Genomic DNA, 26,821 nt, shown 5'->3' on the forward strand with positions numbered 1-26,821 from the left:
CCTATCTAAAAGGGAGATGCCAGCCACCCGTCGGAGAAAACTCATTTCGGCCCCAAAAAAAATAATATATATATATATATATTTTTTTTAATTATAAAATTGTAAAGTGAAATCCAATTCAAGTGAAATGTGTGTATTGTTATTGTATTTAGTTGTATTATGGTTAAACCATTGAGAGCTTCTGCCTGCCTGCCTCTCTTTTTAGGGGCCTGGGTACCCCAAAATGAAAACAAAATAGCCCAAAACAAATTCTGCTCTGCCGCTCGCCCCAAGGGGGGCCCTCAAATTTGCTCCAGCTCGGGGGCCCTCAGCAAGGTAAATCCGGCTCTGCATATAGGTGAGTGAGCAGGAAAGAAGATTGCTTTGCCTTCTGATTCAGCTCTCTTTTCATCACCACAGTGCGGTACAGCGACTGCAATACCGCCCCTGCCGCTCCGATTCTCCGGCTGATCTCCTTACCCGTCCCTCCCCTGAGTCCCCTCACTCGTGAACAAGACGCAGAGACACTGGGGTAATGTCTCATTCCCTACTTGGACTGCACAACCCATCGGATTCCTGCTGAGAACTATGTCCTCAGATTTGGATATGCTGATCCTCATCCTGAGTCATCCTCATCCCAGCCGCCATACACTACCGAACTGCGAAATACTTAGTGTCAGGGAGTGATCCCCAATCAATACAATATTTGTGTTGTTAAAATGTTTAAAAAATATTCCAAAATTACTTAATTTCTTTTTTCTTTTCTTTTTCCCCCCCAAATATTAGATCTACAAGCTCACAGCGCATTGTAGTCTCAATACAAGCAGACATTGTATTGAACTGTACTTACTTTTCCTGTGCTATTTTCTGCAAATCAAATCAAATCAAATCAAATCAATCAAATCAATCAGCCTCTTTCGGGCTTGTTTTCGTAAATCTGGCAACACCGCCCATGACATGACAAGTGGGAGGATCGTGTGATCCTCTCGTGATGGAGGTCGATTCACCAACGACTTTTACGCACTTTTACCTTCGTAGAATCGTGGGCGAGATGTAAAGACGGCGACGTTACTCCGTAAATACACAGACTTTTTGACTTGGATATACCAGACCGATGGAGTGAGTGTGTGTGCGGCTCCGATCAGCTGGCCATTTGATCTGCTTTATGAGAGAAAACAACACACACAACAAGTAATGAACCACGGCAGCGCATAAACTCATATACACCATGGAGGGGATTCTCTATAAGTGGACTAATTACATAAGTGGTACGTTTTTATTTGTTTCTATATGGTGTGTGTGTGTGTAGATCATCATTGTGTTGAGTTTGTAATCACAGCAGCATATAAGCTAGGCTATCTATAGCTAACGGTGGCTGGTTAGATACGCGTTACTTCAAATATAAGAGCCTATAAATGATTCAAAGTCTCCGTCTCCGCATTCCGTGCTGTCATGTATAAAGTTGTTAAATGCTAGTTGTTCACAGTCAAACGTTATTATAACCTTTGTGACTCGTACTTCATATAGATAGCATTAGCTGTTGTACCACCACCTGTCAGCCATAGCAAAGAAGATAATCCAAAGTTACTTGGGTTGCTGTTAACCCTAACGCAGTAATGCTTACTGTATATCTGTATATATAAAATCAATACATCTTGGTTTGGTGCTCTGAAGCAAACGGTGTGTGTGTTGGTGGCGGCTGTCTGTCATAGCCTGTGTGTGGGGGGAGGGGGGTGTCACAAATACTGTGTCATGTGAATGTGTATATTTATGGAGTTTATAAATGCGGTATTTTGTGTGTGGGTGGGGGGTACAGTGTTGGGCAGTAACGAGTTACTAGTTACATCTTACTGTAATATTTTTTTACTTTTTCCAGTAACGAGTAATAAACGAATTACTCTGCAGAAATAGTAATATAATAACTATTTACTCCGCCAAAACAGGCTTCATTACTCCTTACTTTCACTTACAAATGAGCGTCATTTGTTGTTGTTCATTCGTAATAAGTAATGTAATATTATTACTTTTTCTAAGGAGTAATAAGTAAAGTAAACATTACTCTCCTAAGTAATATTGCCCAACACTGGGGGGTAATACATTTTAATATAATGGGCCGTTCTAATGGATGCTTGTTTGTTGTCATGTAATGTGAAACACGTGGAGTTTTTGTGTGTATGGAATGTGACACCAACGTGCTATAGAAACAGATATATATAAACCCCATCCATGACTGTCTCTCAGGTTGGCAGCCTCGCTGGTTCGTCCTGGACGGAGGCACCCTGTCCTACTACGATTCCCAGGAGGACGCGTGGAAAGGATGCAAGGGCAGCATTAAGATTTCAGTCTGTGAAATTCAAGGTTGGTCAGAGTTCCTTCCTTGGGCAGGTTGTTTATAACTCGTCGTCATTGTATTTCATATGAAAAACTGGGCTGGCATTCTCTCGCCACTCATAGAGAACAACATTGTGTTTTATTTATAAAGCCCTTGTGTGGCAAGCTTCTGTTGTATTTATCTTCCATCTTCCAAAAAACACGGGCTATTTAACGCGCTCACAGACATACATTACACATAGTACTCCACGAATGAACAGTGAACAAGGAAAGACTGCTTTCATCTTCTACGCCCCAGACAAATAGAAGAAAATCAGGACTCTGAACCTGGACAAACTGGTCTCTTTTAAGGCACTACTGGATGCAACACATAGCAACTGTACCTATTATGTAGCCCCCGTGTATTAGCATTATGATGATTTAAAAAAATATATATTTCTCACTATATTCACCTTATGTAAAATTGTGTTTTGTTGTTTTTGTACGTTGTGATCATCGTCCTTGCAAAAGAGAGCATGCTTTCAATGGTAAAATATGTTACCCCATTAAGACCTGAGGCCGATTGAACTCTTTCAACAATTTTCAAAAATAGCAGATATACAGTTATCTGCCAGTTTTTGAATAGCCAACGCTAAAATCTAAAATGACAGTTGCTTTCCTGGTCTTAATTGGGTTAAAACTAAGTCTTCGTATCGTAAAAATAAGTCTAAACATCATGCATGTTCAATATGCATGGTAACCATTACGTGCCAGTTGCCAATACAATACTGCTTTACAGCAGTTTGAGAACAATTATGTTTCAAGCCTGAGGAAGGTCGCAAGACAGAAAAGTTGCTTTGCTTTAATAAAAATCTCTGAAACCAGTAAGTGGCAGTGTGCGGGTGTCCCTCCTTCAACAGCAAAATTATGTTTCAAATGCTACAGTGTATAACAATTAGGGTGTCCTTCTTCTTATTGTCTATACCTCTCCTGGTGTCTGTCCTTTTGTATAGTTAATTCATCAGACTTCACGCGAGTGGACTTGACCATCCCAGGGGAGCAGTATTTCTACCTGCGAGCCATCAACGCGGCAGAGAGGCAGAAATGGCTGGTGGCTCTGGGAACGGCCAAGGCCTGCCTCACTGACAACCGCACAAAGAGGGAGAAAGGTAACATGATAGCTTTGGACACCGATCACATAACGGCGGTTTTGGCTTTCACACAGCTGATTACGTGTGCGCCATGCACAACATTTTAGCCCTTATTCATTGTAAAAAAACAAAATACAATTTCTCTGGCTTTGTCTTAATTCACGTCATAACACTGTTGAGCTCGTGTTGCATCGTGTGGGGTTTTATTCATCTCTTTGATAATTATGAATCACTTCCTGATGTAAAGGCTTATTTATTTGCTAATGCTTTGTTTGTTTGTAACTTATTCCTCCTGTTCTTTGCCCCCCCCAAAAAAAACAGAGATCCAGGAGAACACCGACGCACTGAAAACCAAGATGTCTGAACTGAGATTGTACTGTGACCTTCTCCTCCAACAAGTAAACAAGATCAAGGACAGCGACGAGCTGGAGGAGTCCGCAGAGGTGAGGGGCAGCCGCGCAGGGTTTGATCTTTTGAAATCAGAGTCAAGTCATTTCATTGACGCGGTGAGCAGGGGGGAGTTCACCGGATCACCTGCAAACAGTGACTTGTCACATTTGAAAAGTGCTGTTGCGTGAAAGATGGCTTTTTATTCTTCCAGTCAGTCAACCAGCAAACCGTTTTAGTGTCGTCGATGCATTTTTAAAAACCAGTTGACTTTCAGGTCAGACCTGCTTGACGTCAGCAGGTTTACTTGCAGTGCACGCTGCAGTGACTGGCGTCCCGTCGGTGTCTACTGTCTATTTATACCCGACACAAGGCCGAGATATCTAGGATGAAGGTTTTGTGTTGGTTGGTAGTAGGGCTGTCAACTGACCTATTATATTTGTGTTTATTATCATATGCTGTTTGTGTTTATAACTGGCCAATGCGGTCATTGTCAAGATGTCATGTTTAACTGGCTTTGGACAGGTTGACGCCCATGAAATATTGCAGAGTAAACCCATTATTTTACCTTCTCATGCCTTCTACTTGAATGTTGTCAAACAAGAAATAATTATGGTACCGTACCAGTTAATCATGTCAGTGTTCCAGCAGCGCGAACCAAAGCAGTGCGCACTGCTTTGGTCGAATTGACTAGCCTGGGTTCCAGCCTGAATCGCTGCGTTCCGTGATTCTGAATTGTCACTTCGCTACTCATTCTGCACAGAGGCTGCTTGACTTGCATTTCATAACATTGACTGTTACGAAGTCACGTTGTTGCTGATACGTCATCAGCCAGCGCCACTCTGTCCAGGCTTCTCACTGTTGCAAAAAATAGCGCCGTTCAAGACTTGAGAGTAAAGCCCTACGGTAAAAAGGAAACTATTCAGTAGTACACTGTCGGATTCAGTAGTACAAAAAAAATCAGACCAGTCTGAAGCGAGTGTTGCAACAACACCCCCTATTGGTACTCTAAACATCGGGATATTGCTGTTCCTCATTTTTGAGTGGTTGCACCACTCAAAAATGACGGCTGTGTGGGGGTGAGTTTAGTGAATGATAAGGGGACGTCGCAGGGCAACAGCAGTAGCTGTGTGGGGTGAATGATAAGGGGACGTTGCAGGACAACCAGTAGCTGTGTGGGGTGAGTTTAGTGAATGATAAGGGGACGTCGCAGGACAACAGCAGTAGCTGTGTGGGGTGAGTTTAGTGAATGATAAGGGGACGTTGCAGGACAACAGCAGTAGCTGTGTGGGGGTGAGTTTAGTGAATGATAAGGGGACGTCGCAGGACAACAGCAGTAGCTGTGTGGGGTGAGTTTAGTGAATGATAAGGGGACGTCGCAGGACAACAGCAGTAGCTGTGTGGGGTGAATTTAGTGAATGATAAGGGGACGTCGCAGGACAACAGCAGTAGCTGTGTGGGGTGAGTTTAGTGAATGATAAGGGGACGTTGCAGGACAACAGCAGTAGCTGTGCAGCGCGCATCGATACAACATCAAACTGGTGTTTTTTCTCAACCCGCACCACAGACCAATCTGAATTGTCAATTATTTAATGTTACCCTGGGCTCTACACACTCCCTCTGCCAGCCTGGGGAGAGCAACGGCTGACCTCATGCTTCCTTAAATGCATGAGGAGTCCACTCCAAGCCGCTTCTTTTCACCTGACGGGGGAGTTTCCTGGTTGGACGTAGCACGTGGAAGGAACATGTTATTCCAACCAGTACTTCCTTTCCCCTCCATCAGGTGCCCTGGCCTGCATGTTTTTTTGGTTTTTTTAGGGTACCTACTTGTTATTTGTTTTACAATTGATTCCACATTTTCACCCCAAAGTCGGCGATTATTCGAGACTGTTGTTTATTTGGAGTGGAGAGGGTGTGTGTATTTAATATTTCTATGGGTCATACATTTTTCTTTCAGGTGGATGTGGACAGTGGAAACATGGTGAAATCCACATGCACCACGTTTCTGAGGACCCTGGAGGAGTGCATGCAGATAGCCAACCGCACTTTCAACACAGAAACCAGAAAGCAGAGCCCCCCTGGCTCTCCTCCCGTGGCAGCAATCAAGCCACAGAAAGTATGTTCCTTTTATTTACCTCATCTCTCTCTCTGTGGATGTAGTCGTGCTGACCAAAAAAGATTCCACTGCTCTGCTGTTTTTTTTTATATTTTAACCATATTATCTCTGTGCGTTGTTGTGAGTTTGGCTATTTTTGTTACGTGACACTGGCGTATGATGACGCCTAAAAATCGGACTTAACAGTGTCCTTGAACAGTGTCCTTGAACAGTGTGGAAAAATCCAGTAGTGAGATATTACAGATATTCCTCTTTTCAGTGAAAGGGGAAATAACTGGCCAAGATGACCTTGCCCTTATCCATTTATTTCCTACTAAGCATAATGTTCCCTACAAGTGCTACTAGTGTGAAAGGCGAACAGAGCAAGATAAGAGAAGATGGTCCAACATTTGAATATAATTGTTTGGTCCATAGCTATTGTGACGTTATCTTTGGGTCATGTTATCATGTTAATGCAGGACACAGAAGTCATCATATGCCCCAGCTGTGATCAGTTGACAGCCTGCGGATCGAATCCGTGTTGCTAATCAGCCATGCAGCAATCAAGCCCATTCTCACAACAAGGCATTCCATTTAAATCTGACTCCACCTAGCCTCTACTGATCTACTCCCAGCCTTACTCATCTCATCTGCGGAAGAGAAAAGCCTGGTCACGACCTAAGGCAGTGAGTGTCTAGCGGCTAGACACTAGCTTCCGGCTAGACTCTAGCCAGAAGCGGGGCTTCCAGCGTTGGAACTTCCCCTGGAAGTTTTTCCGCTTCCACCAAATTCCAGCACTTCCGTTTAGACAATCAACAGCATACTGTAGGTCTTCTCGCCCAGCGTGGACTCTCAACCCGGAGTGGTGTAAAGAGAGAGTGGCGACAATGGACGCCCAAAATACATGAGAGTCCCCCATCACTCATGTAGACATGAATCAGTTCCCTGAAGTCCTCTGGTGGGCCGTTTGAACTCTATGGAAGGGATAATTAGGGATAATTAATGGTGAGCAGGTCATTGTTGAGAAATAATCCCAGATAGACGTGAAGCCAAGGGGTCTTTATCACACTGAAAGGCTTTATTTCTCCATGTTAATTATACCGCTCATTACACAACTACTTAATAAGTAAAATTAATACATTGACCAAAAAATAATAATTGCTTAAATTATGTTAAAGAAAACAGTATTAGATTATGCAAGGTGTGTGTGCCCATTGATTGATTCAGGTGCGCACTCTCCTTTCACAGCAACACCTTAACTTCATAGCGATACCATATATTATGTATATAGTAGCGCACAGTATACACTATGCAGTTATAGTGAGTATATCTTAAAAAGAAATGTAAACTTTACTAATATTTTGGTGTGAACGGCTAATGTTACCAACTTACCTGTCTTGTTGACATATTTTAAGCCACGATGGACTTGGTTAACAAGCTCAGTGGCCTTGTGGTTAGAGATGAGTGTCCGTCCTGAGACTGGGATGTCAGGGTTCAATCCCAGGCGTAGTCATACCAGTACAAACAAATGGTACCCAGTCAGTGCCTCCCTGCTTGGGACTCTGCATCAACGGTTGGACCAGGGATAAGTCCCTGTGACAAGCCTAGCTATCATCATGTCCAGGGGGTGTACTTGTACATCAAGCTGCCTGGCGCTATGGGAACAGGAGACGGACTGCAGCTGAACTATGGGGCACATGGCTCAGGGGCTACTTAGCTTGATTAATGAGCACTCTGTAGTTCTTTATTGCTTTAAAGAATGGTCTCTCCTATGATCCTATACTCTATTACACTCTATTGCGCTGGTGGTGTTTACTGCTAGTATTTCCATTTGTTGCAGTACATGGTGAACCGTGTTCCTGTTCCTGACTGAACTAAAACTGTAAATCAAGGAAGCACGCACGACTCCCAACACGTTTCGGCGTGTAGCCTTCGTAAGCGTTTTACAACGCTGATGAAGGAAGGCTACACGCCGAAACGCGTTGGTTGTTGTGCCGTCTGCTTTGCAGCATACCTTACTGAACTAAACTGTAACCACTCAATCTGGTTTGTTCCTACACTGATATTGTTAACGTCTTGCTTGTTCTCCTCCACAGATCAAGCCTGTCAATCATTTGAATCAGAACGTTGGAGAAAAAAAGTAGGTCGCTTCATGTTCTATATAATGCTACTCTGTTGTTGCACCCTTGCTGCCTCAGGCAGGCTCACACAATTAGCTCATTTCGGATGGCAACAACAATATGGACCAGTGTTCCTCGACCTCACCCCCAACACACTGACAAAGAGAGTCAGATATCTACTCGAATGTTTCATGATTTAACCCATTTTGGGCGGGAACACCTTTTGGTGTTAGCATTATGTTATGCTTTAGCTATTGAAAAATAGCAGATCTACAAGCTCATAGCGCGCCACCGAGTGGCACGCTACGAGCTTGTAGGTCTGCTATTTTTGAAAAATTGAAGAACGACTGACATAGAAACATAGCTTTTTCAGAAAACTGTCAGGATGTAGAAGACGTTTTTAGAATCTGATCTCAGGTCAAAATGGGTTAAGGAATTAACCATTTCGTCATTTATAGGCGAAAAATGCCAAAAGTGATTTGAAAATGGCACATCCACGACTACGAGCTCACTACCCATCACAATGCGACGCTTTGTGAGCTTGTAGATGATTGGATATTATTTGGTATTTGTCACAAGACAAAAGTATATACGGCGTAAGTGGTTTCAAGTGGAACTGTCTTTGCTCATGGACCAGACAATGCTTCAGTGCACGTTAAGAGGAATATTTAGGCAGCTGTGCCTGTGTAAATGGCTTAATGGAACGTGGTCTATTCTGAATAATGACAAATAACGCTAATGCATGTCCTGTGAATGTATATACATGGCCATTTAGAGGTAACCACTTAAATACGGCTGTACTCGGATCGTTTTTTCGAATCCCTTTATTTTAAATTGTTTTGTAGTAATAGTACAACATAAACATTAAAGAGACTTTAATTGTTAGTTGTTACTGTACAATACTTTAAAACAGTTGTCATGTTGCACACATGCTTAAAATAGCTCTGTTTGCGCCGCCCTTGTTGGAAACAATGTATTTCCAACTCCAGCTTGGCTCAGTTCAGGGCTGCATGAACAGCGCTCGAGCGCTCGGTTTCTGCCACCTCTATATCGTAACTCTTCTATAATTCATATAATGTAGCAAACATATAGCATTGCTAAGGCTATGTTCTCGGGGCAGTGAGTGTGGTCCACTGCTGGGAGCTGCACCCACAAAGTGCATCACACTCACAGCTGTCTAGAACTGTGGTTTTCAACCAGTGGGCCGGGGACCACCAGTGGTCCCTGAAGGGATTCCAGGTGGTCCCCAGTGAAATAATCGAGAATTGGTAACCTAATGGACCCTTATAGATCTTTAACCCATTTAGGCCTGACCTCAAAAATAGCAGACCTATGAGCTTGTAGATCTGCTATTTTTCAATAGCTAAAGCGTAACACAATGCTAACACCAAAAGGGGTTCCCGCCCAAAATGGGTTAACTCTTGAGAGCGTAAAATGAAACCAATTGGACCCGTACGGTCCAATATTCAAAGTTCTGGTTCTGAGATGATACATCTCTATCGCATGGTGGTCCGTGGCTCAAATGCCGAATAAATAATGGGCCTTGATATAAAAAAAAAGTCAAGAAGTAACTTTCAACTTTTATTTTCAGACGGAGAGAATCGAGCGAAATCTCGGGAGGATCCTCCACAGCGCACGACAGCCAGAGCCTGGACTCTTCTGGCGCGGAGGCTCCAGACGTACCTGACGGACCAACAAACACTGCAGCAACCCCACAGAAAAAGCAGCTGTCTCTCACCACAGGTCAGCCTTCGCTTCCATTTCTGCTGCTTGAGGCTGCTTGAACCGACCGGAGAGACCATTACTGCATTCCACAAAGGGAAAATTACACTTGCCTTCAGGGAACAACCCGGACACAAATGAGACCTGACGCGCGCGCGTGTGTGTGTGTGTGTGTGTGTGTGTGACTGTGTGTGTGTGACTGTGTGTGTGTGTGTGTGTGTGTGTGTGTGTGTACACAGCGTTTGAAATGATGTGGATAGATTAATGTGTTTTGGAGGGTGGACAATGATGGATGCCCAGTTGCATTATTGCATTACCCTCAGCATTCATTTAATCAACCCAACGTGCATGCAGGGCAGCAAAATGGTCAGCCGTGGGGAGAAATGCACACATTCCCTGCCCAATCCGTTGAGTTTCCACTCATTTTAGAACACCAGAATTACGCTCAAATGCAACGTAATAACGTAAACATTATTAGGGCTTAAGTAAGTAGTCGACACGATAATAATCCAATCCAATTTGCATCCGTACAGCACAGTAGAAAAACAATGTCTGTGTTTTTTTAGGGGGATTCCAAAAAGTGCTGAGTCGCTGTGTAATGTACAGTAAACAGGAAGCCAACACAATGCAAAGGAAGATTTGAATCCCTGGCCATGTCATAATGGAGAGCTTCTAGAGAGTGTGTGTGTGTGTGTGTGTGTGTGTGTGTGTGTGTGTGTGTGTGTGTGTGTGTGTGTGTGTGTGTGTGTGTGTGTGTGTGTGTGTGTGTGTGTGTGTGTGTGTGTGTGTGTGTGTGTGTGTGTGTGTGTGTGTGTGTGTGTGTGTGTGTGTGTGTGGTCACTAGTCGACCTTGTTGGTACTAGTTGATAAGAAGAAAAAAAAAAAGTTTATTTTTTTATTTTTTTCCCGATTTTGTAGGCCTCAAGATCAGGTAGATTATAGTTATAGTCACCATGTACACAGTTTTTCAATGTACAAATATTTAAAAAGAAAGTTTATTTTATTTTTTACATAATAGGTAGTTAAACAACTAGTCGACTAGTCAACTAGTAAAAATGACCAGAAGTGAATGCCCTAGTGTGTGTGTGTGTGTGTGTGTGTGTGTGACAAAATGACGTAACTGTCTGCAGATCTAGTTCTTATTGTGTGTTACCGAAGGGCAGACTGTTCTGTCTGTGTATGTACTGTATCACCCTGCTAAGCTCACATTAGCATTTCATCGCTCTCAAACTGCATAGCTACTCGTAACTCGCTGTACTTGACAAGTACAGATCGCACAGGGAAGTATTTAGACCATAATTACACCCTGTCTGTCTTGTTTTGCGATAACGTTATAATTGCATTTGAATAAATGGCCATAGATGTCATGCCAAGCATTTTTTGCATAGTGAATAGTGAACAAACCAGATGAATCTGCCAGGGGGGGGGGGGACTCTGTGTGTGATTTTGGACTCTGTTTTTGAACCCCGCCCCCTTGGAAATAAATCTTCCACGTCAAAGTTCCAGACTAATATCTATGCAGTGTGAGGCTGATGATAAAACATGTAGCCAAATGATATAGCCAGATAGTAATGGTGTTTTAATATGTATCTGGTTCAAACCAGAAACATTGAAACAACGGAATTGTACAGTAGTGTTGTTTGGAACGCGCCATGACGAGTCACAATATTATCTGTGCGTTCAATCATTTTCCATCCACTAATACTCGTGGTTCTCATCTCATGGTGTACAATAATGCAGTGAACACTTTGGTGGCGTTAGGGTTAGGTGCAGACGGTCTTGCACAGTGTCCGACCCCAGGACCTCAAGACGAGAACCAAAGCTTTCTAGCTGTAACTAACGGGGCTAATGAAAGCTATGCTAAAAATGGAGCCGGCGTCGTCATCCTGCGACTGCATACGACTGTACGGCCATCGTCCCATTATGAGGTTTCAACGTTGGAATTGTACAGTAGTGTTTGGAATGCTCCGTACTTAACCGTTTCCGTACATAGGACGTCGCCACACGTCCTAGGGGTCCCAATCGACGCGTACATCCGACGTCCTCACACGTCCTAGCGCATCCTCAATGATATGGGGCGTATTTTATTTGTCAGTTCGCCTTTCGGCTACCGTATGCTACATTCTAGGCAATTGTTAGCTTACCATTGACCTAGCCGAAAGAATGACTCGTCTCTCCTAATCCAGGGCGCTCTCCGTGGTGTTGAACGGATCGATATACTGGCGCTTCATTTCTGCTCCTCATCCGTCTCTCCCGCAAAATATGAACGCTTTTTGGATCATATATCGTATAAACTAAAACGATCGCAATGTCAGCTAGCTATGTAAAGTAAACTTTTTTTTAGTGGATTGTTTCCGGGTCATGGGTTTCCGAGTAAAAGCGGCCATGTCTTTCCGGCACCCCAGAGCTCCTATTTTGAAGGACTTCCGGTGTTAAACACATTCTTCTTATTTTTGTGATGTCTGAGCACACCTAGACAAATTCTAAATCAACTGTAAGTTGGTTTTGGATAAATGATTGATTATTACCATGGGAATGTCTTTGTTTACAGTGGAAGTCTATGGGAGTTTTTAACTGTCTCTCAATAACGCTGGTTCTAACCTACTGTAGGACGACATGCCATGAAAACGAAATAATGTAAGCACTATTTCAGTATTTCCCTCTCTGTGTGTCCGTGTGTGTGTGTGTGTGTGTGTGTCCGTCCGTCCGTGTCCTTGTGTGTGTGTACCATCCAGACCCCAGTACCCTCGGTGTCACCAGCTCAATCCCAGAGGAGGTGGCTGAACCCGCTCCTCCCCACGTTGCCCAGAACAGCCCTGAGACCGAACACACAGACCAAGCAGCGGGCGAGGAAGAGGAGAATGACGGCGATGACGAACAGGAGGAAGATCAGAAGCACACGGCAGACCAAAGCCAAGAGGAGAAGGAACGCCACAAAGAGCCAGGGAGCCCGCCGCCCGCCTCTCAGGGAGATGGCGTCCCTGCCGGTGATTCCAGAGACAAGGAGGTCCAGCGACGAGAAGAAGAGCTTCCTTCCCAGGATGCAGTGCAGCAGGACGACGACGACGAGGCGGAGCATGTGGACACCTTCTTCAGCACGATGAGCCACAGGTACGGCACCACGCCTCAGGAGAGTCACATCCTTTAGGACACGTTTTTACTGGGCTTTAGAAACAAAATGGCCGGCTGTGACATTTCAACTGTAGACGGTTATAATAAGTCTGAAAAATGCCGCAGTGTACAGGGTACCTTTTAACCACTTGAACCCTAGCATCCCCTATTACATGGGAGAGGGGGAAAAAGATCTAAAAGCTCACAACGCATCACTAAGAGATTTTGTTGGGAGGGGACAAAAAGAGCGGATCAAGTATTGAGCGGAACCCCGGTCACCTAGGTATTAGTATTCTATGAGTATAGAGGGTATGCATAATGCAATCAGATAGGACTTTTCTGTTTGGATGTATGGGCTGTCAAGCCCAGAAAGTAGTATTTTTGCCACACAGTAGGCATTCCCGCATAACGTCCGGGTATGATGATGATGATGTCACTCGCATACCCTCTATTTAGGGTTTAAGTGGTTAATACTAATTCAGAATCAATTGCGTTCGTACTAGGGGTCGACCAATAGTTATGATTGATTATTTTTTTCAGGGCCACTACCAAACTTTCAACTGCCGATCTGTTGTGCACCATTATTTAATTGCAGTAGATGTAAATGTTTCAATATGGATTTGAAATTAACATAATTATGTTTGATATAATAACTTCTGTACACAGCATTTGAATGAAATGGAATTTAATTACAAAATACATGGAATAAGACACTAAACTAGACACTCAAATCTAGACCCACAAATCCACGATGTATCTCATAAAAGGGAAAATGACAGCTTTTATCTTCCAGTGTTTTGCTATTATAATATGGAACAGGATGAATATCAAAGCGGATAATGTGTCCACCCCTGGTTTGAACAGATCTCATGTGAATCTAGCTCCATACAGAACCTCTCCCTCCGCTATGCTGCCCCGTGATGAGGTCTCACTCATCCGGGTACCGGCACAGGGCGACACCGGCAAATATTTGCCGCGGTGCACAATTCTTCCTTTTTTTCCAAAGAGTAAAGGTCGGGGGAACCAACCTGCTCTCAGATGTTTTATTTTCTAGCGGGCAAGAAAATCAAACTGCAGGGTTGTAATAAGCGTTTAAATCTGTTTATTTCGTCCACATTTAGTTCGTTTTTTTTTAAAGATTTTCCTGCTTCGGAGTAAGCCTGCCGGAAAACCAAATGGAAGACTTCCGGAAGGTCTTAAAAAACATGGAACTGGCTGACTAAATAAGCTATTTTTAAACGCTTGTTTCAACCCGTCAGTTAGGGCCGATTCATACTCCTATTTTACCGCTGTAGTGCCGAAATTATTTCGGCTCGTCAGAAATTTTCAGTAGCACCGAAGAGCCGACTTTAGGACGGTACCCGCCCCCCCGAACCTCAAATGACGTCACATTGTAGGCTCTACAGAGCCGAACCGACTTTTATTCGGGATAGGAGAATTAATCGCGCCTTCGATGTCCTTGCCTCATCTGGAAGCTACATAGCAGAGGGAGAGGTTCCATATTATGGTGGAAGCTCACCTAGGAGCCACATGGCAGAGGGAGAGCTTCCATATTATGGTGGAAGCTCACCTGGGAGCCACATAGCAGAGGGAGAGCTTCCATATTATGGTGGAAGCTCACCTGGGAGCCACATGGCAGAGGGAGAGCTTCCATATTATGGTGGAAGCTCACCTGGGAGCCACATGGCAGAGGGAGAGCTTCCATATTATGGTGGAAGCTCACCTGGGAGCCACATAGCAGAGGGAGAGCTTCCATATTATGGTGGAAGCTCACCTAGGAGCCACATGGCAGAGGGAGAGCTTCCATATTATGGTGGAAGCTCACCTGGGAGCCACATAGCAGAGGGAGAGGTTCCATATTATGGTGGAAGCTCACCTGGGAGCCACATAGCAGAGGGAGAGGTTCCATATTATGGTGGAAGCTCACCTAGGAGCCACATAGCAGAGGGAGAGGTTCCATATTATGGTGGAAGCTCACCTAGGAGCCACATAGCAGAGGGAGAGCTTCCATATTATGGTGGAAGCTCACCTGGGAGCCACATAGCAGAGGGAGAGCTTCCATATTATGGGGCTAATGTGAAATGTACTGTAGTCCCAGCGGTTCCCAAAGTGGGGTCCGGGGACCCCCAGGGGTCCTTGAGGGAGTTCCAGGGGGTCCCCAGCTAAATGATATTTAGGAACCAAATGGACCCTTATGGGTCTGTAACTCAGAGAGTGTACAAATGTACAAATGTGTACACTCTCAGAGTTAAATTAACTTTGATTCCCAGAGATAGAAATGCCATTAAATAGCCTAATTCAGGTCAAACCTGGGGGGGTCCTTGAAATGAAAATGGTTGAAAATCACTGCTATAGCCGTGAAAATCTTCTCTTATGGGGGGTCCCTGGCATATGTTTTCAAATTGGGGGTCCGCAGGGCTAATTGGTGTCAATTTGGGGGTCCTTGACATGAGAAAGTTTGGGAACCCCTGCTGTAGTCTTGTCGGAGCCTGGCCTAAAAGTGCGTATGAAGAGGTCAGTCGTCACCATTACGTGTTTGTCAGAAAGTAGCCACTTTGCACAAGGCTGAATGACTCTATAATGAACAACTATAAATTATTATTTATATAATAACAATCTGAGGATTTGGAAGATGTTACAATGAGTGTTTTTATATTAGTTTGTTTTCTCTTGATCACGTGACCCGTTACAGAGATGCCCTCTTCTGACATTTTGGGTTTGTAAAGTTTCTTTGTTACCCTTTTTTTGCTCTTTCTTTGAACTATTTATTCATTTATCTTAAATGTTCTGTTATGGACAAGAAAAAGCTAATTGACTAATTAGTAGTACTAATTAGGCTTAGTAGTTTTTACAAACCAGTATTAAAAGTGCAAGGTAAAGGAAAAACGTTATACTTTTAAGTTTTAGCTAACTTATATCCTACTCTCCTGTCCAGTGTTATAACTCCTAACAAGCGCAGCTATGAAATAAAGATCATATTTGTGAGTCAGTGGGACAGGATTGTGTGTCCTGGTCTGTGTATATCCCCGCTGGCCAGCTCTAGACCGCGTCATTCCAAACCCTACAAGGCTTGTGCAAGGACACGCTGTGATTGGCCAGTAGCCGATTTGAGTGGCAATCGGAGCAAGCCATAGAGTATAAAGAGGGATAGAGACTGAACTCCCCCACACACCTCAACCCCCCCCGCTTGGGCACCAAAATTTGGTGCCCAAAATGTGGAAGTGCAAACGCGCTCAACGTTAAAGCCCAGCTGCACGGGGTTTCCCAATCATACTTCCACGGGTCCGCCTGCAGTCCCTCCTCTTACCACTAGGGCCCAGTGCTTCAACGTTGGAGAGCCTCACTGGCCCCTTGGGGCAACAAGCACTCTCGCCCCGCCCAGAACACGATTGACTATTCTCTGCCTATCGGGTCGCAATTCGGAACGGCACCGAGTCTGCTAAACCGAACTTTGCAACGTTCGGCACGCAACTCGCTCGCTTTAGCTCGCTGGGGCCTCGCGTGGCTCAAGTTCGCTTGAGATGACCCGCCTCCATCGCGAGAGGTACTTCCGTGTTGGCCACATAAGCGGGGGCGTGGTTATGAGCACAAGCCGTGTGGGATTTAGAATGTTGCCACCAGTATAGTAGCCTAATAATCTCAGGTACTGACAGGCAAGTCGACTGCATCACTCTGTGTGTGTGAATCGTTTGTATGGCTTGGTTTTGTATGTGTAACCTGTTATTTTAATTCATTTGGTTTGATCAAATAAAAAAACAAAAGTTGAACCGCTTGGACCATTCTCTAATCCATGACATTGTTGCGATCTGTTACATTTCTTTATTTTTTTTTGTTATTTTCTTCATAGATTTAGTGATATAAGACTCGTCGAGGACAATGGTATCCCAACACAAGAGTTTTTGGACTCATGCTATGCAATAGTACCAGTATTAGGTAGGCTACAAGTCACTTTCAGTCTCTCTTGTCTTTGTCTGTCTCTGTCTCTCTCATTCTGCATACAGTCGCTGTCAGTCAGAAACCTTGTATCTCCCATTTTTCATCTTTCTTTTTCATGAATTCCCTAATTTATGCTACGTCGCATCGCCAAAATGTACAAACTCAACACCGCCTTGTAGAGTATATTTATTTCTATTTGAGAAAATGGTTTAATTTTGTTTCTGATGTACCCTAACCCACGCCAGGTTGAAAGTGTGTCTGTGGGTTTTTTATAACTACTTCTTAACCCATTTAGGTTCTAAATCCTCCAGTTTTCTGAAATAAATATTTTCACGATTCTTCAAAAATAGCAGAACTACAAGCTCATAGCGCGCCACTCGGTGGCGCGCTACGAGCTTGTAGATCTGCTATTTTTCAATAGCTAAATTATAACTATGTTTAAAACACTAAAAGGGGTTCCCACCCAAAATGGGTTAACCAATGAGGTATTATTATTATTAACGAGAGCTTGTGACTAAAACAACTACTGAAACAAACACGGCTTCTTTCTTTTCCGTTTCCTGAAGGCTTTTGGACATACGGTGCAAGGTTTCCGACTAACAGCAACGATTTATTATGAATGATCTGTGCATTCAGTCATTTTCCATCCACTAATACTCGTGGTTCTCGTCTGCATCTCACGGTGTACATAGCCCGGGGGGGGGCACTGACCAAAAGCTCAAGGAATTAGGGTTTAACCTGTGATGTCATGCCGTACTTTTTATTTGTGTTTTTTCATATTAATTTGGTCATTATGGTCCACAGAATGAGAGGCCTGCTCTGCCGGAAACATTGCAAAAAAAGGTTATGGACATTTGTGCCCAAATGTGCTGACCTCATCACATTTGTGATGACGGCTATGGCCGTTTTTTAGGCCAAGGAGTGTTTTTCGTGCAAAACGAATGCTTGGAATGGATTTAGAATAATGAAAATCCCCTAGTTTGACATTTGTCACATGCTACTTAAAGCATAATGAAATTTGGAAAATGTTTCATTATATAGGTTGTCTATGGTGTGGTATACAAAAATGGCCATAACCTTTTTTTCGCAATGTTTCCGGGAGAGTCTGTGGACCTTAATGACCAAATTAATAGAAAAAACACAAATAAAAAGTATGACGGGTCCTGTCAATTTTGGGTGGCTATAATGACGTGAACACTTTGGTGGAACGGAGGACTATAGGTCTGCACAGTGGCTGACCCACAGAGGTCTGACCCCAGAGGACTGCAGACGAGAACCACAGCTTTCTAAGCTGTAACTAACGAGGCTAATGAAAGCTACGGTAACGACGGAGCCGTCATCCTGCAACTGTGTATGGCTGCTACTAGCATGCTGGCATGTTCAATGTAGGGCCGTCGACATTACAATTTTTAAGTTGACGACTAATTGTCACATAAATTGTTGCGATTTAACGATTTAATTGTGGGGGTCCAATTGAACATTGGAACGTTACAATTTGTATTTCCGTTTGCCTTTTAGGCTTCGTAATCACAAATTGCACCGGGCAGATAACTTAAAATGTACAAAGAAATCACTGACACAATAATTTTTTATATTTTTTCATTCCCCAAAAAATTTACAAAATAGCGGAAATAATTGATCTACAAGCTCACAAGACGTCACAAAGCTGTACGCTTGTAGATCAACTATTTCTTTTTTTGAAAAATGTGGACACGATTGACGATTACAGAACGGTAATTGTGATTAAGTCAAATAATTACGATTAGGCGATTATGTAATGGTTGTGACAGCCAGGCCTAGTTCTATGCTTCATGCCACAGTCTGTCTCGCCTCCTTATTTAACGTCTTCCATTCCATCCATCTGCATGTGTCCACTGTACTGACTCCCCTCTGCATCGAAATGATGCCCTTTTCTCTCACATCTGCATGTGTCCACTGTACTGACTCCCCTCTGCATCGAAATGATGCCCTTTTCTCTCACATCTGCATGTGTCCACTGTACTGACTCCCCTCTGCATCGAAATGATGCCCTTTTTCTCTCACATCTGCATGTGTCCACTCACTGTACTGACTCCCCTCTGCATCAAAATGATGCCCGTTTTCTCTCACATCTGCATGTGTCCACTGTACTGACTCCCCTCTGCATCGAAATGATGCCCGTTTTCTCTCACATCTGCATGTGTCCACTGTACTGACTCCCCTCTGCATCGAAATGATGCCCTTTACTCTCACATCTGCATGTGTCCACTCACTGTACTGACTCCCCTCTGCATCGAAATGATGCCCTTTACTCTCACATCTGCATGTGTCCACTGTACTGATCCCCTCTGCATCGAAATGACGCCCTTTTCTCTCACCTTGTTCATCCGTCTGTGTGTGTGTGTGTGTGTGTGTGTGTGTGTGTGTGTGTGGGGGGGGGGTCGTCAATCACTTGTTGACCTTGTGATACGCGTCTTGTTTAGGCTGCATTGCCTTAGGGCCCTGTGAATTCCCCCTGGGAATGTACACATGGACAGTATTCAGGCTACACACAACATAACTGTAAATTGATCAAAACTCTCTAAAGGGAAGGGAAGAATAATAAGGTAGAAATATAAGTAGTATAAGTGTTGTGGCATTTAACCCTACAAGTCAAGCTGCATTATTCAAGTCTTAACCCATTTAGGCCTGACGTCGAAATAAAAAAAATGTTCGCTCCGAAAGAATATATATTCAAAGATTTGTGCCGCATTTTTACGATTTTTCAAAAATAGCAGACCTACAAGCTCGTAGCGCGCCACTCGGTGGCGCACTATGAGCTTGTAGATCTGCTATTTTTCAATAGCCAAAGTATTACATAATGCTCAGTTAAAACACCAAAAGGGGTTCCTGCCCAAAATGGGTTTTAACTCATTTATCGGAAATATCAGTGTCTTTGCTGCATTTCTTTCCACTGTTTTCCCCTACCACATTCCCATTTTTAAGTCTACACCTAATAAACCAGTATATTAATTAATACGCTCTCATTACAGGGGATTTATTTTAGACATTTCAGGCATTTTTCTCAAATCACCTAAGCAGGCTACAAATCACCTGATGCCAGCTAAACGGTTCAAAATTGTTTGTTCTGTGTTATGTGTTCCAACTACTAGGCCTAGGCTACTACTAATAATAGTACCAACAGCCACATACGTAATGGATAGATTGATGCCGTAAAGCTGCTATAAGCAATAATGTTAAAAATGTAATTACTTTTCTTTTTTGAGTGGTGCAAACCACTCCAACAACTGGCTTTGTACCCGTGTACCCGTGTTTGTACCAAAAAAACGAGCATGGTTGCTATGGTTAGTGTGTGACGTCACTGCACCACTCAGTTCACACGGGTGTGATTTTTTTTGTATTCAGACAGCCAGCAATGTGTAGAACGCTCCCAATTTATTTTGTCTGACACATCTAGGGGCCACAATCTACAATTCAAAGATTTTCCTAGAAGCTTTGTCATTGATCGATTTGCCTGCTTCCTGATTGGTTAGTCATTGCGACCGGGTTTTCTTTCGACCAATGACAAAGCTTCTAGGAACATCTTTGAATGCAGATTGCGGCCCCTAGATGTGTCACAGATAGGACTCACAGAGACTACTTTTTTTTGGGAGTGTTCTACCCATTGCTGGCTGTCTGAATACCAAAAAACTAAACAAAAAAGGTCATTCAAATTTTGACATAGTATTGCTTATAGCAGCTTTAAGTTTCCTTGTGGGGAAACTACAAAGGTAGTGTAAAATAGGACAAATGGAGATGAGCATTCATAAACCACAGACCAATGACCAAGGACTCTCTCTCTTCAGACAAGCTGGGCCCCACTGTGTTTGCGCCAGTTAAAATGGATTTTGTTGGAAACATCAAGGTAAGTGTGTCTGAAATAAGTTACATTTCTTAAAAAAAAAAAAAACGAATTCACTGTTAAACCATTAGGAGTCCGATTCTACAAATGCCTTTCTAAATCAGCAGTTTTAGATGTTCTTTTTTGTAGATTTTCCAAAGATTTTCCAAAATAGCAAATGTACACATAAGCTCGAGCGAGCTTTTTATCTCTGCTATTTTTTGAACAGCCAACGAAAAAAATCTAAAATGACACGGGATGCGTTCCCAGTTTTAATGGATTAAATGAGAAATATGTTTGCTATGAAACCATCCTCACCAGGAAGCATTTCTAGCAGTTCTTTACATCTCCACTGGGGGGCGATGGTTTTGTCTTCTACAAAGGCCCTCATTTTAAACTGATATGAATGTTTACCAAGTGTTGGCTAATGATTGATTAATTCATTCCTGCACACAAAGTGCCCAAAACCCTAAGTTTATAGGGGTCTATAAGGGGTGCATACTTAGTTTAGACTAGTCATTGGTTAGACATGGGTTAAGGTTAGGTTTAGGTGTGCTGCCCCGTGGGAGGTTAGGTTTAGGGTGAGGGTTTGAGATAGGACTAATGACTGGTCTAACCAATGACTAGTCTAAACCAAAAACTGTCTAAACTAAGTACTGCACCCGGTTTATAAGACACCATTTTACATTTGCGTTTACAGCACGTTTACATTATATCCACAAAACATTGCATTACAGCCCATAGTTATCCACACAGAGTACTCTGTTTTCTCTCCCAAGCTTGACAAATGAATGTTGGCTAATGTAGCTGCATGTCTACAATTGTAATAATGTAGTAATGCCCAATTAAAAGGGCGTGTAAGTCCGTTGCTCTCCCCATGTCCCCCATATATGGGGACTAGGTTGGCGGAGGGTGTGTAGAGCCCAGGGTCACATTAGATAATTGACACAGGGGTGAAAAAATGGGTTACAAAATCGTGGGATACAAATTATTAGAAAAAAAAAGGGCGTGTAAGGAGATTTATTTTTAGTTAAAGAAAAGAGCTACGTATATTCGGATAGTAATCATTGCTATAGTGTTTGTTCAGAAACAGGATTCTGTCTTTTCAGTGCATAGTGAGCAGAGAAGACTGTATTTTCAGGTTCATTTAACATTTTGTCTGTTTCATCACTTCCGATTTCACCTGAATGCGTTCTCTCTCCTGACTGGATGAAAAGATTGGTATCCCGACCTGAAAATGTGATGTTTACTAAAGACCCCCTTTTTGCTGAACAAACACTCTTGTAGAGAGGATTGCTATCAAAATCAAACTATAGAGCTATTTATTTAAAGAACTAACCTTGTACGCATTTAAGACCGGGAAAGCATTTTAGATTTGAGCTAAAAAGCATTATTTTATACTTTGGTTATTCAATTATAGCAATTTCTTTTGCCATTTACAATTAATTTGCTTTTGGGGGTCCCTGGAACAAAATCTTTTTATATGGGGGTCCGTGACCAAATGCATTACATAATTTGGGGGGGTTGTTGACATGAAAAACATGTTCATATATTTATATTGATTTAGAAGACATTTGTCTAATCTATGGTCTAAACATGGCAGCCCTGAATTGAATTGAATTAATTTCGTGTGTGTGTGTGTGTGTGTGTGTGTGTGTGTGTGTGTGTGTGTGTGTGTGTGTGTGTGTGTGTGTGTGTGTGTGTGTGTGTGTGTGTGTGTGTGTGTGTGTGTGTGTGTGTGTGTGTGTGTGTGTGTGTGTGTGTGTGTGTGTGTGTGTGTGTGTGTGTGTGTGTGTGTGTGTGTGTGTGTGTGTGTGTGTGTGTGTGTGTGTGTGTCGCGCCCCTACATGACGACTGTGTCACGCTTGCGCGGCTGTAGAAAATCCACCAGAAGCTGGTGTCTTCCTCGGAGAACTTCCCCACGCTCCAGTCCATCGTGCTGCACGAGGTGCGGACCAACGTGGCCCGCGTGCGGAACTCTGCCACCGAGGCCCTGCTGTGGCTCCGGCGAGGCCTCAGTTTCCTCAAGGAGTTCCTGTCGGAGGTGCACATGGGACAGAGGGACATCCAGGGTGCTCTCAGTGAGTACATTTGGAGTGTTATTGGGGAGGATAGCCCCTTGAGATGCAGCGTCTCATTTTACAAGTGCACAATAGAGCGTCACCTATAATTACATGCCCCCAAAACGGGGACTCCCGCCCAGGCCAAATGTCAAACATGCACTCCTATAAACCAAATGTTTCATCACACATTTCCTTTCCAAACTAGACTTTTACTACGACAGAGTGTGGATTTTAATCACATTAACCTCACACACCTTGTTCTTTTTGCCCAGATAACGCTTATGGAAAGACCCTTCGACAGTACCATGGATGGGTGGTGCGAGGCGTGTTTGCCGTACGTATATTCTTCAACCTGCTCCACTTCTTTTATAACGAGCTCCTCATAGTTTTAGTCACCATAGCTTAGTTTTCATGTAGTTTCCATTTAGTTTTCGTCAGTGAAAAAAGGTAGTCGACAACATTTTTTGTCATAGTTTTAGTCAACAAAAACAAAGGCAAATTCTAGAACAGGGGTTGTTTTTACAGTATGTACAGTAAGTATGTATTTACGTCCCCTGAAACGGAGCCACCTTTCACAGTGAAATGCTGAAGTGCCTGGTGTAGTGAAAGTGAAACGTTTATGAAGAGCATGAAATTGTGGTCGTAGACTCGTAGTTGTAAATCTATGCATGTGAATGTTTTTACGCCGACACTGTTCTTGTGACGCACTTTTTGCACTTATTCGTGATGTATTTATGAGGATCACTATTTGCATTTGGCCAAGGGAAGCATAGTTTGCCGTAAAAAGGTGTGCATTGGAACTGACCACACAATTCAATAGGATACTATTCAACTGTTCGATTACATTTTCAAATGCATCGGCGATGCGTCAAACTTTTCTATATTACTGCACAACATGGCAAATGTTTCATCAGTAAATGCAAGCAGTCGGATACATATACTGAACATATTTTATTTAGAATTATATAATATTAATATATACAGTATAATATAATTGTATATTATATAGGCTTCGATTATGGATTATGTCACGTTGCTGCGTCAATGCAGAATCGTGCACTGCCAAGTCGCGATGCATTGCTGAAATCGATTATTTTTGACACCACTAGTTTGCCACTGCACTAGGACATGACCACAAGGAACAAGCTTGCGTGGCTTCAGTCACAAACTGCACACACAGTACACTCCCTATTGAGCGTCGCAGTCCCGCCCCCTTTCATGACGACGTAAGTGAATTCCCCGTTCATTTTCTCCATAGGCTTTTCAAAAAGTATTTATTTAAAGACGTTTACGCCGCGGACAAAGCCAACTCGAGTTGTGACAAATCATGACAACAAACAACATTTTGGGCCGAACAAATAATTACAAAGAAGAAAAACAACAAAAGTGTTGTAACCTGCCGTTTTTCTTTCTAATTATTTGTTCGGCCCGAAAAACTGTGTTGTCATGATTTCTCACAACTCGAGTTGGCTTTGTACGAGGCTTAAAAGGTCTTTAAATAAATACTTTTTGAAATGTCTGAGGAAAATGAACGGGGAATCATTTCCTGTGCTCTGGTAGGGGGCGGGACTGCGACGCTCTATTGACAGCTAATGATCGGACACAGAGTCCACGTCGTTATTATTAGAATCCACTAATATGTTTAAATTCTCTTATCGAGGTATTATTTTTCCATCTCATGTATCCCTGGCTTCATTAACGGCTCCATCGTGTCCTCTCTCTTGACAGCTGGCCCTGAGAGCCGCCCCGAGCTACGAGGGCTTTGCCGCCGCCCTGGTGTCCACGCAGGGCGACCAGCATAAGGAGGGCTTCGTCGTTGGCATGCACCGAGACCTGGGGCTGTACCTGCCCGCCATGCACAACCAGCTGGCCATCCTGGACGCCCTGTACGAGGAGTACAACCTAGAGAACGACGAGGTGGTGTGAGGAACCCCTGGCCGCGCAAGAGCAAAACTCTGGAGGAGAGTGGAGCCCCCACTTCCAGGTGCAGGATCCTGAACCCTTGACGAGGCGTTAGCGGTGACTCGGACGTCACTGAGGGACAGGGAGTAGTAGAGCATGGGTGTGTGAGCGCTCGCTGCAAAAAAAGCACCCTGGGTTACCAAGTAGTCTTAAGCGACGTTCAAATGTGAGATGTTTTCTAGTGCTTCACCAACTGCGCTGGCGGTAGAAAGGGCTGTAGTTAATGAACGACATGTTTTTCAGTAGCCCTCTGGGGGGGAGGATGAGACGAGCATTAACGATAATAGGCAGAGCCTGGTAATGGTTTGATTAAGACCTGCTTCAGAGGATGTAACTTAAAGGAATTCCTTGTAGTATGTTGTATGTTGCCCTCTAAAGCCCAAATCCCACCAATGATTCGCCACGCAACTCGTTGCAACATGCAACTACTTGCAACCATTATTGTAAGGAGTCGCATTGGTGTGCTTGACCTTACAACTGTTTTGTTTTAAGGTCAACTGGTGCAACTGGTGTGGTTTAGGCTTAACGCAGACTCCAACTCCAACCACTATGGGTTGTTTTAACATTTGTCTTATTTATCTGGCCTTTATTTTTATTCTTTTTATTTATTTTTTAAATGTTTTTTTTATTTTGTGGCTTTCGCCTTTATTTTATATTTTTTATGGAGGGACAGACAGTAGGCTGACAGGAAATGGGGAGAGAGATGGGGGGAAAGACATGCAGTAAAGGCCGTCAGGATCGGGAGTCGAACCCGCGGCACACTGCCAGACTGGATTACCAGCCAAGGTGCCTGGACCACTGAGCCATGGCCCAGGCTTTATCTGGCCTTTATGTACTGCGAGTAGGGATCCTTGATTATATTCTCCACAGATTGAGTGTGTTGTACAAGGCAGCAAGGCAGATGTTTTTGTATAGTACTTTTAAACGAGGCAATTTAAAGTGCTTTACACAAAACATTGATGGCATTAAGGTGCAAAAGAACCTCAAAAACCTCAGTAAAAATAATTGGCAAATGGAAAATTGGAACTATGTGAGATTTTGAATGGATGTGCTCCGGCCCCAGCAAAGTCACCAAAACACCAAATGATCGTTGTTAGAATGGTGTTCCATCCTTCCAGTCGAGACCTGTACAGTCTATGACCAGGTGCGTTGAAGATGTTCTGGCAGTTTGTGCTGGCCCAAAAACACCTTATTAAGACACTGTTGTTTTGTTTTCCTTTCACCCAAACAGTATCTTTAGAGTTTAGACCATTGGAATTCATCATCAGTCCTGCTAGTTCTGCCTTTCCATATCCCTCAATCTATTTTCACAGTACTTATTCGGGCTGCACGATATGGACAACATTTCAGATCTCGGTATTTATGCTAAATATTATATTTTAAGTGTTGCAACATTGAAAACTATTCAAAAAACATATTCAAAGTTAGTGAGTTCGCTAACGCACTGGACCAGGCCCCACACACAAACAGGAGTGGTGGTTTATTGGGCTAAAACAGAGGAATGTTGCTGGCTTTAGAAGAGGACGATATTATCGTCTATGTCGACGATATATCGATATATATCGCGATACCGTAGCCTTTGTGCGATACTGATATTGCGTATGTTCATACCTCGATAACGATATGATAACGATTGTGCAGCCTTAGTAATTATGTCATGTCACAAGCCAGGGGTCTTCAACCGTTTTCAGGCCTTGGACCCCTGGCCTGTAGTCTCTGTGGACCTTATTGAAGACCCTCGTCATAAGCTATAGCTCCGGGTAGATTTGCCATGGGACCAAAAGGGAGCTTCCATGAGAATGGTGTCTGTTGACTGAGCTGCCTATACCTAGCCTGGCTAATAAGCCAGACTCAAATCACACTGAGCCAGGCTAGCCTATACCATACATTACACAGGAAGATCATGTTCGATTGTCCTAGCAGCATATTTATTTAGACTGTGTGTGTGTGTGTGTGTGTGTGTGTGTGTGTGTGTGTGTGTGTGTGTGTGTGTGTGTGTGTGTGTGTGTGTGTGTGTGTGTGTGTGTGTGTGTGTGTGTGTGTGTGTGTGTGTGTGTGTGTGTGTGTGTGTGTGAGAACTCTTGTGAAATGGTCAATGTTTGCATCCATAGAGCATGGTTATAAAA

General features: G+C 43.4%; 1 protein-coding gene across 2 annotated transcripts; it reads left to right on the forward strand.

The window, feature by feature from the left end:
- Nucleotides 1-1,019: 1,019 nt before the first annotated feature.
- plekha8 (pleckstrin homology domain containing, family A (phosphoinositide binding specific) member 8) lies at nt 1,020-26,821 on the forward strand. Of its 2 annotated transcripts, none has more exons than XM_079504500.1 (13): nt 1,020-1,247; nt 2,221-2,337; nt 3,303-3,458; nt 3,762-3,883; nt 5,785-5,943; nt 8,019-8,062; nt 9,634-9,785; nt 12,500-12,875; nt 16,723-16,808; nt 20,636-20,694; nt 22,550-22,751; nt 23,006-23,067; nt 24,462-26,821. In XM_079504500.1, the coding sequence occupies exons 1-13, from the start codon at nt 1,208-1,210 to the stop codon at nt 24,657-24,659; spliced, it is 1,773 nt and encodes a 590-aa protein (XP_079360626.1). In that variant the 5' UTR covers nt 1,020-1,207; the 3' UTR covers nt 24,660-26,821. The 2 variants fall into 2 exon arrangements, with proteins under 2 accessions (XP_079360626.1, XP_079360627.1); XM_079504501.1 differs by having other exon boundaries at nt 8,019-8,059.

The sequence above is a fragment of the Electrona antarctica genome, assembly GCF_951216825.1.
Source record: "Electrona antarctica genome assembly, chromosome: 6".
NCBI classification, from domain to species: Eukaryota; Metazoa; Chordata; class Actinopteri; order Myctophiformes; family Myctophidae; genus Electrona; species Electrona antarctica.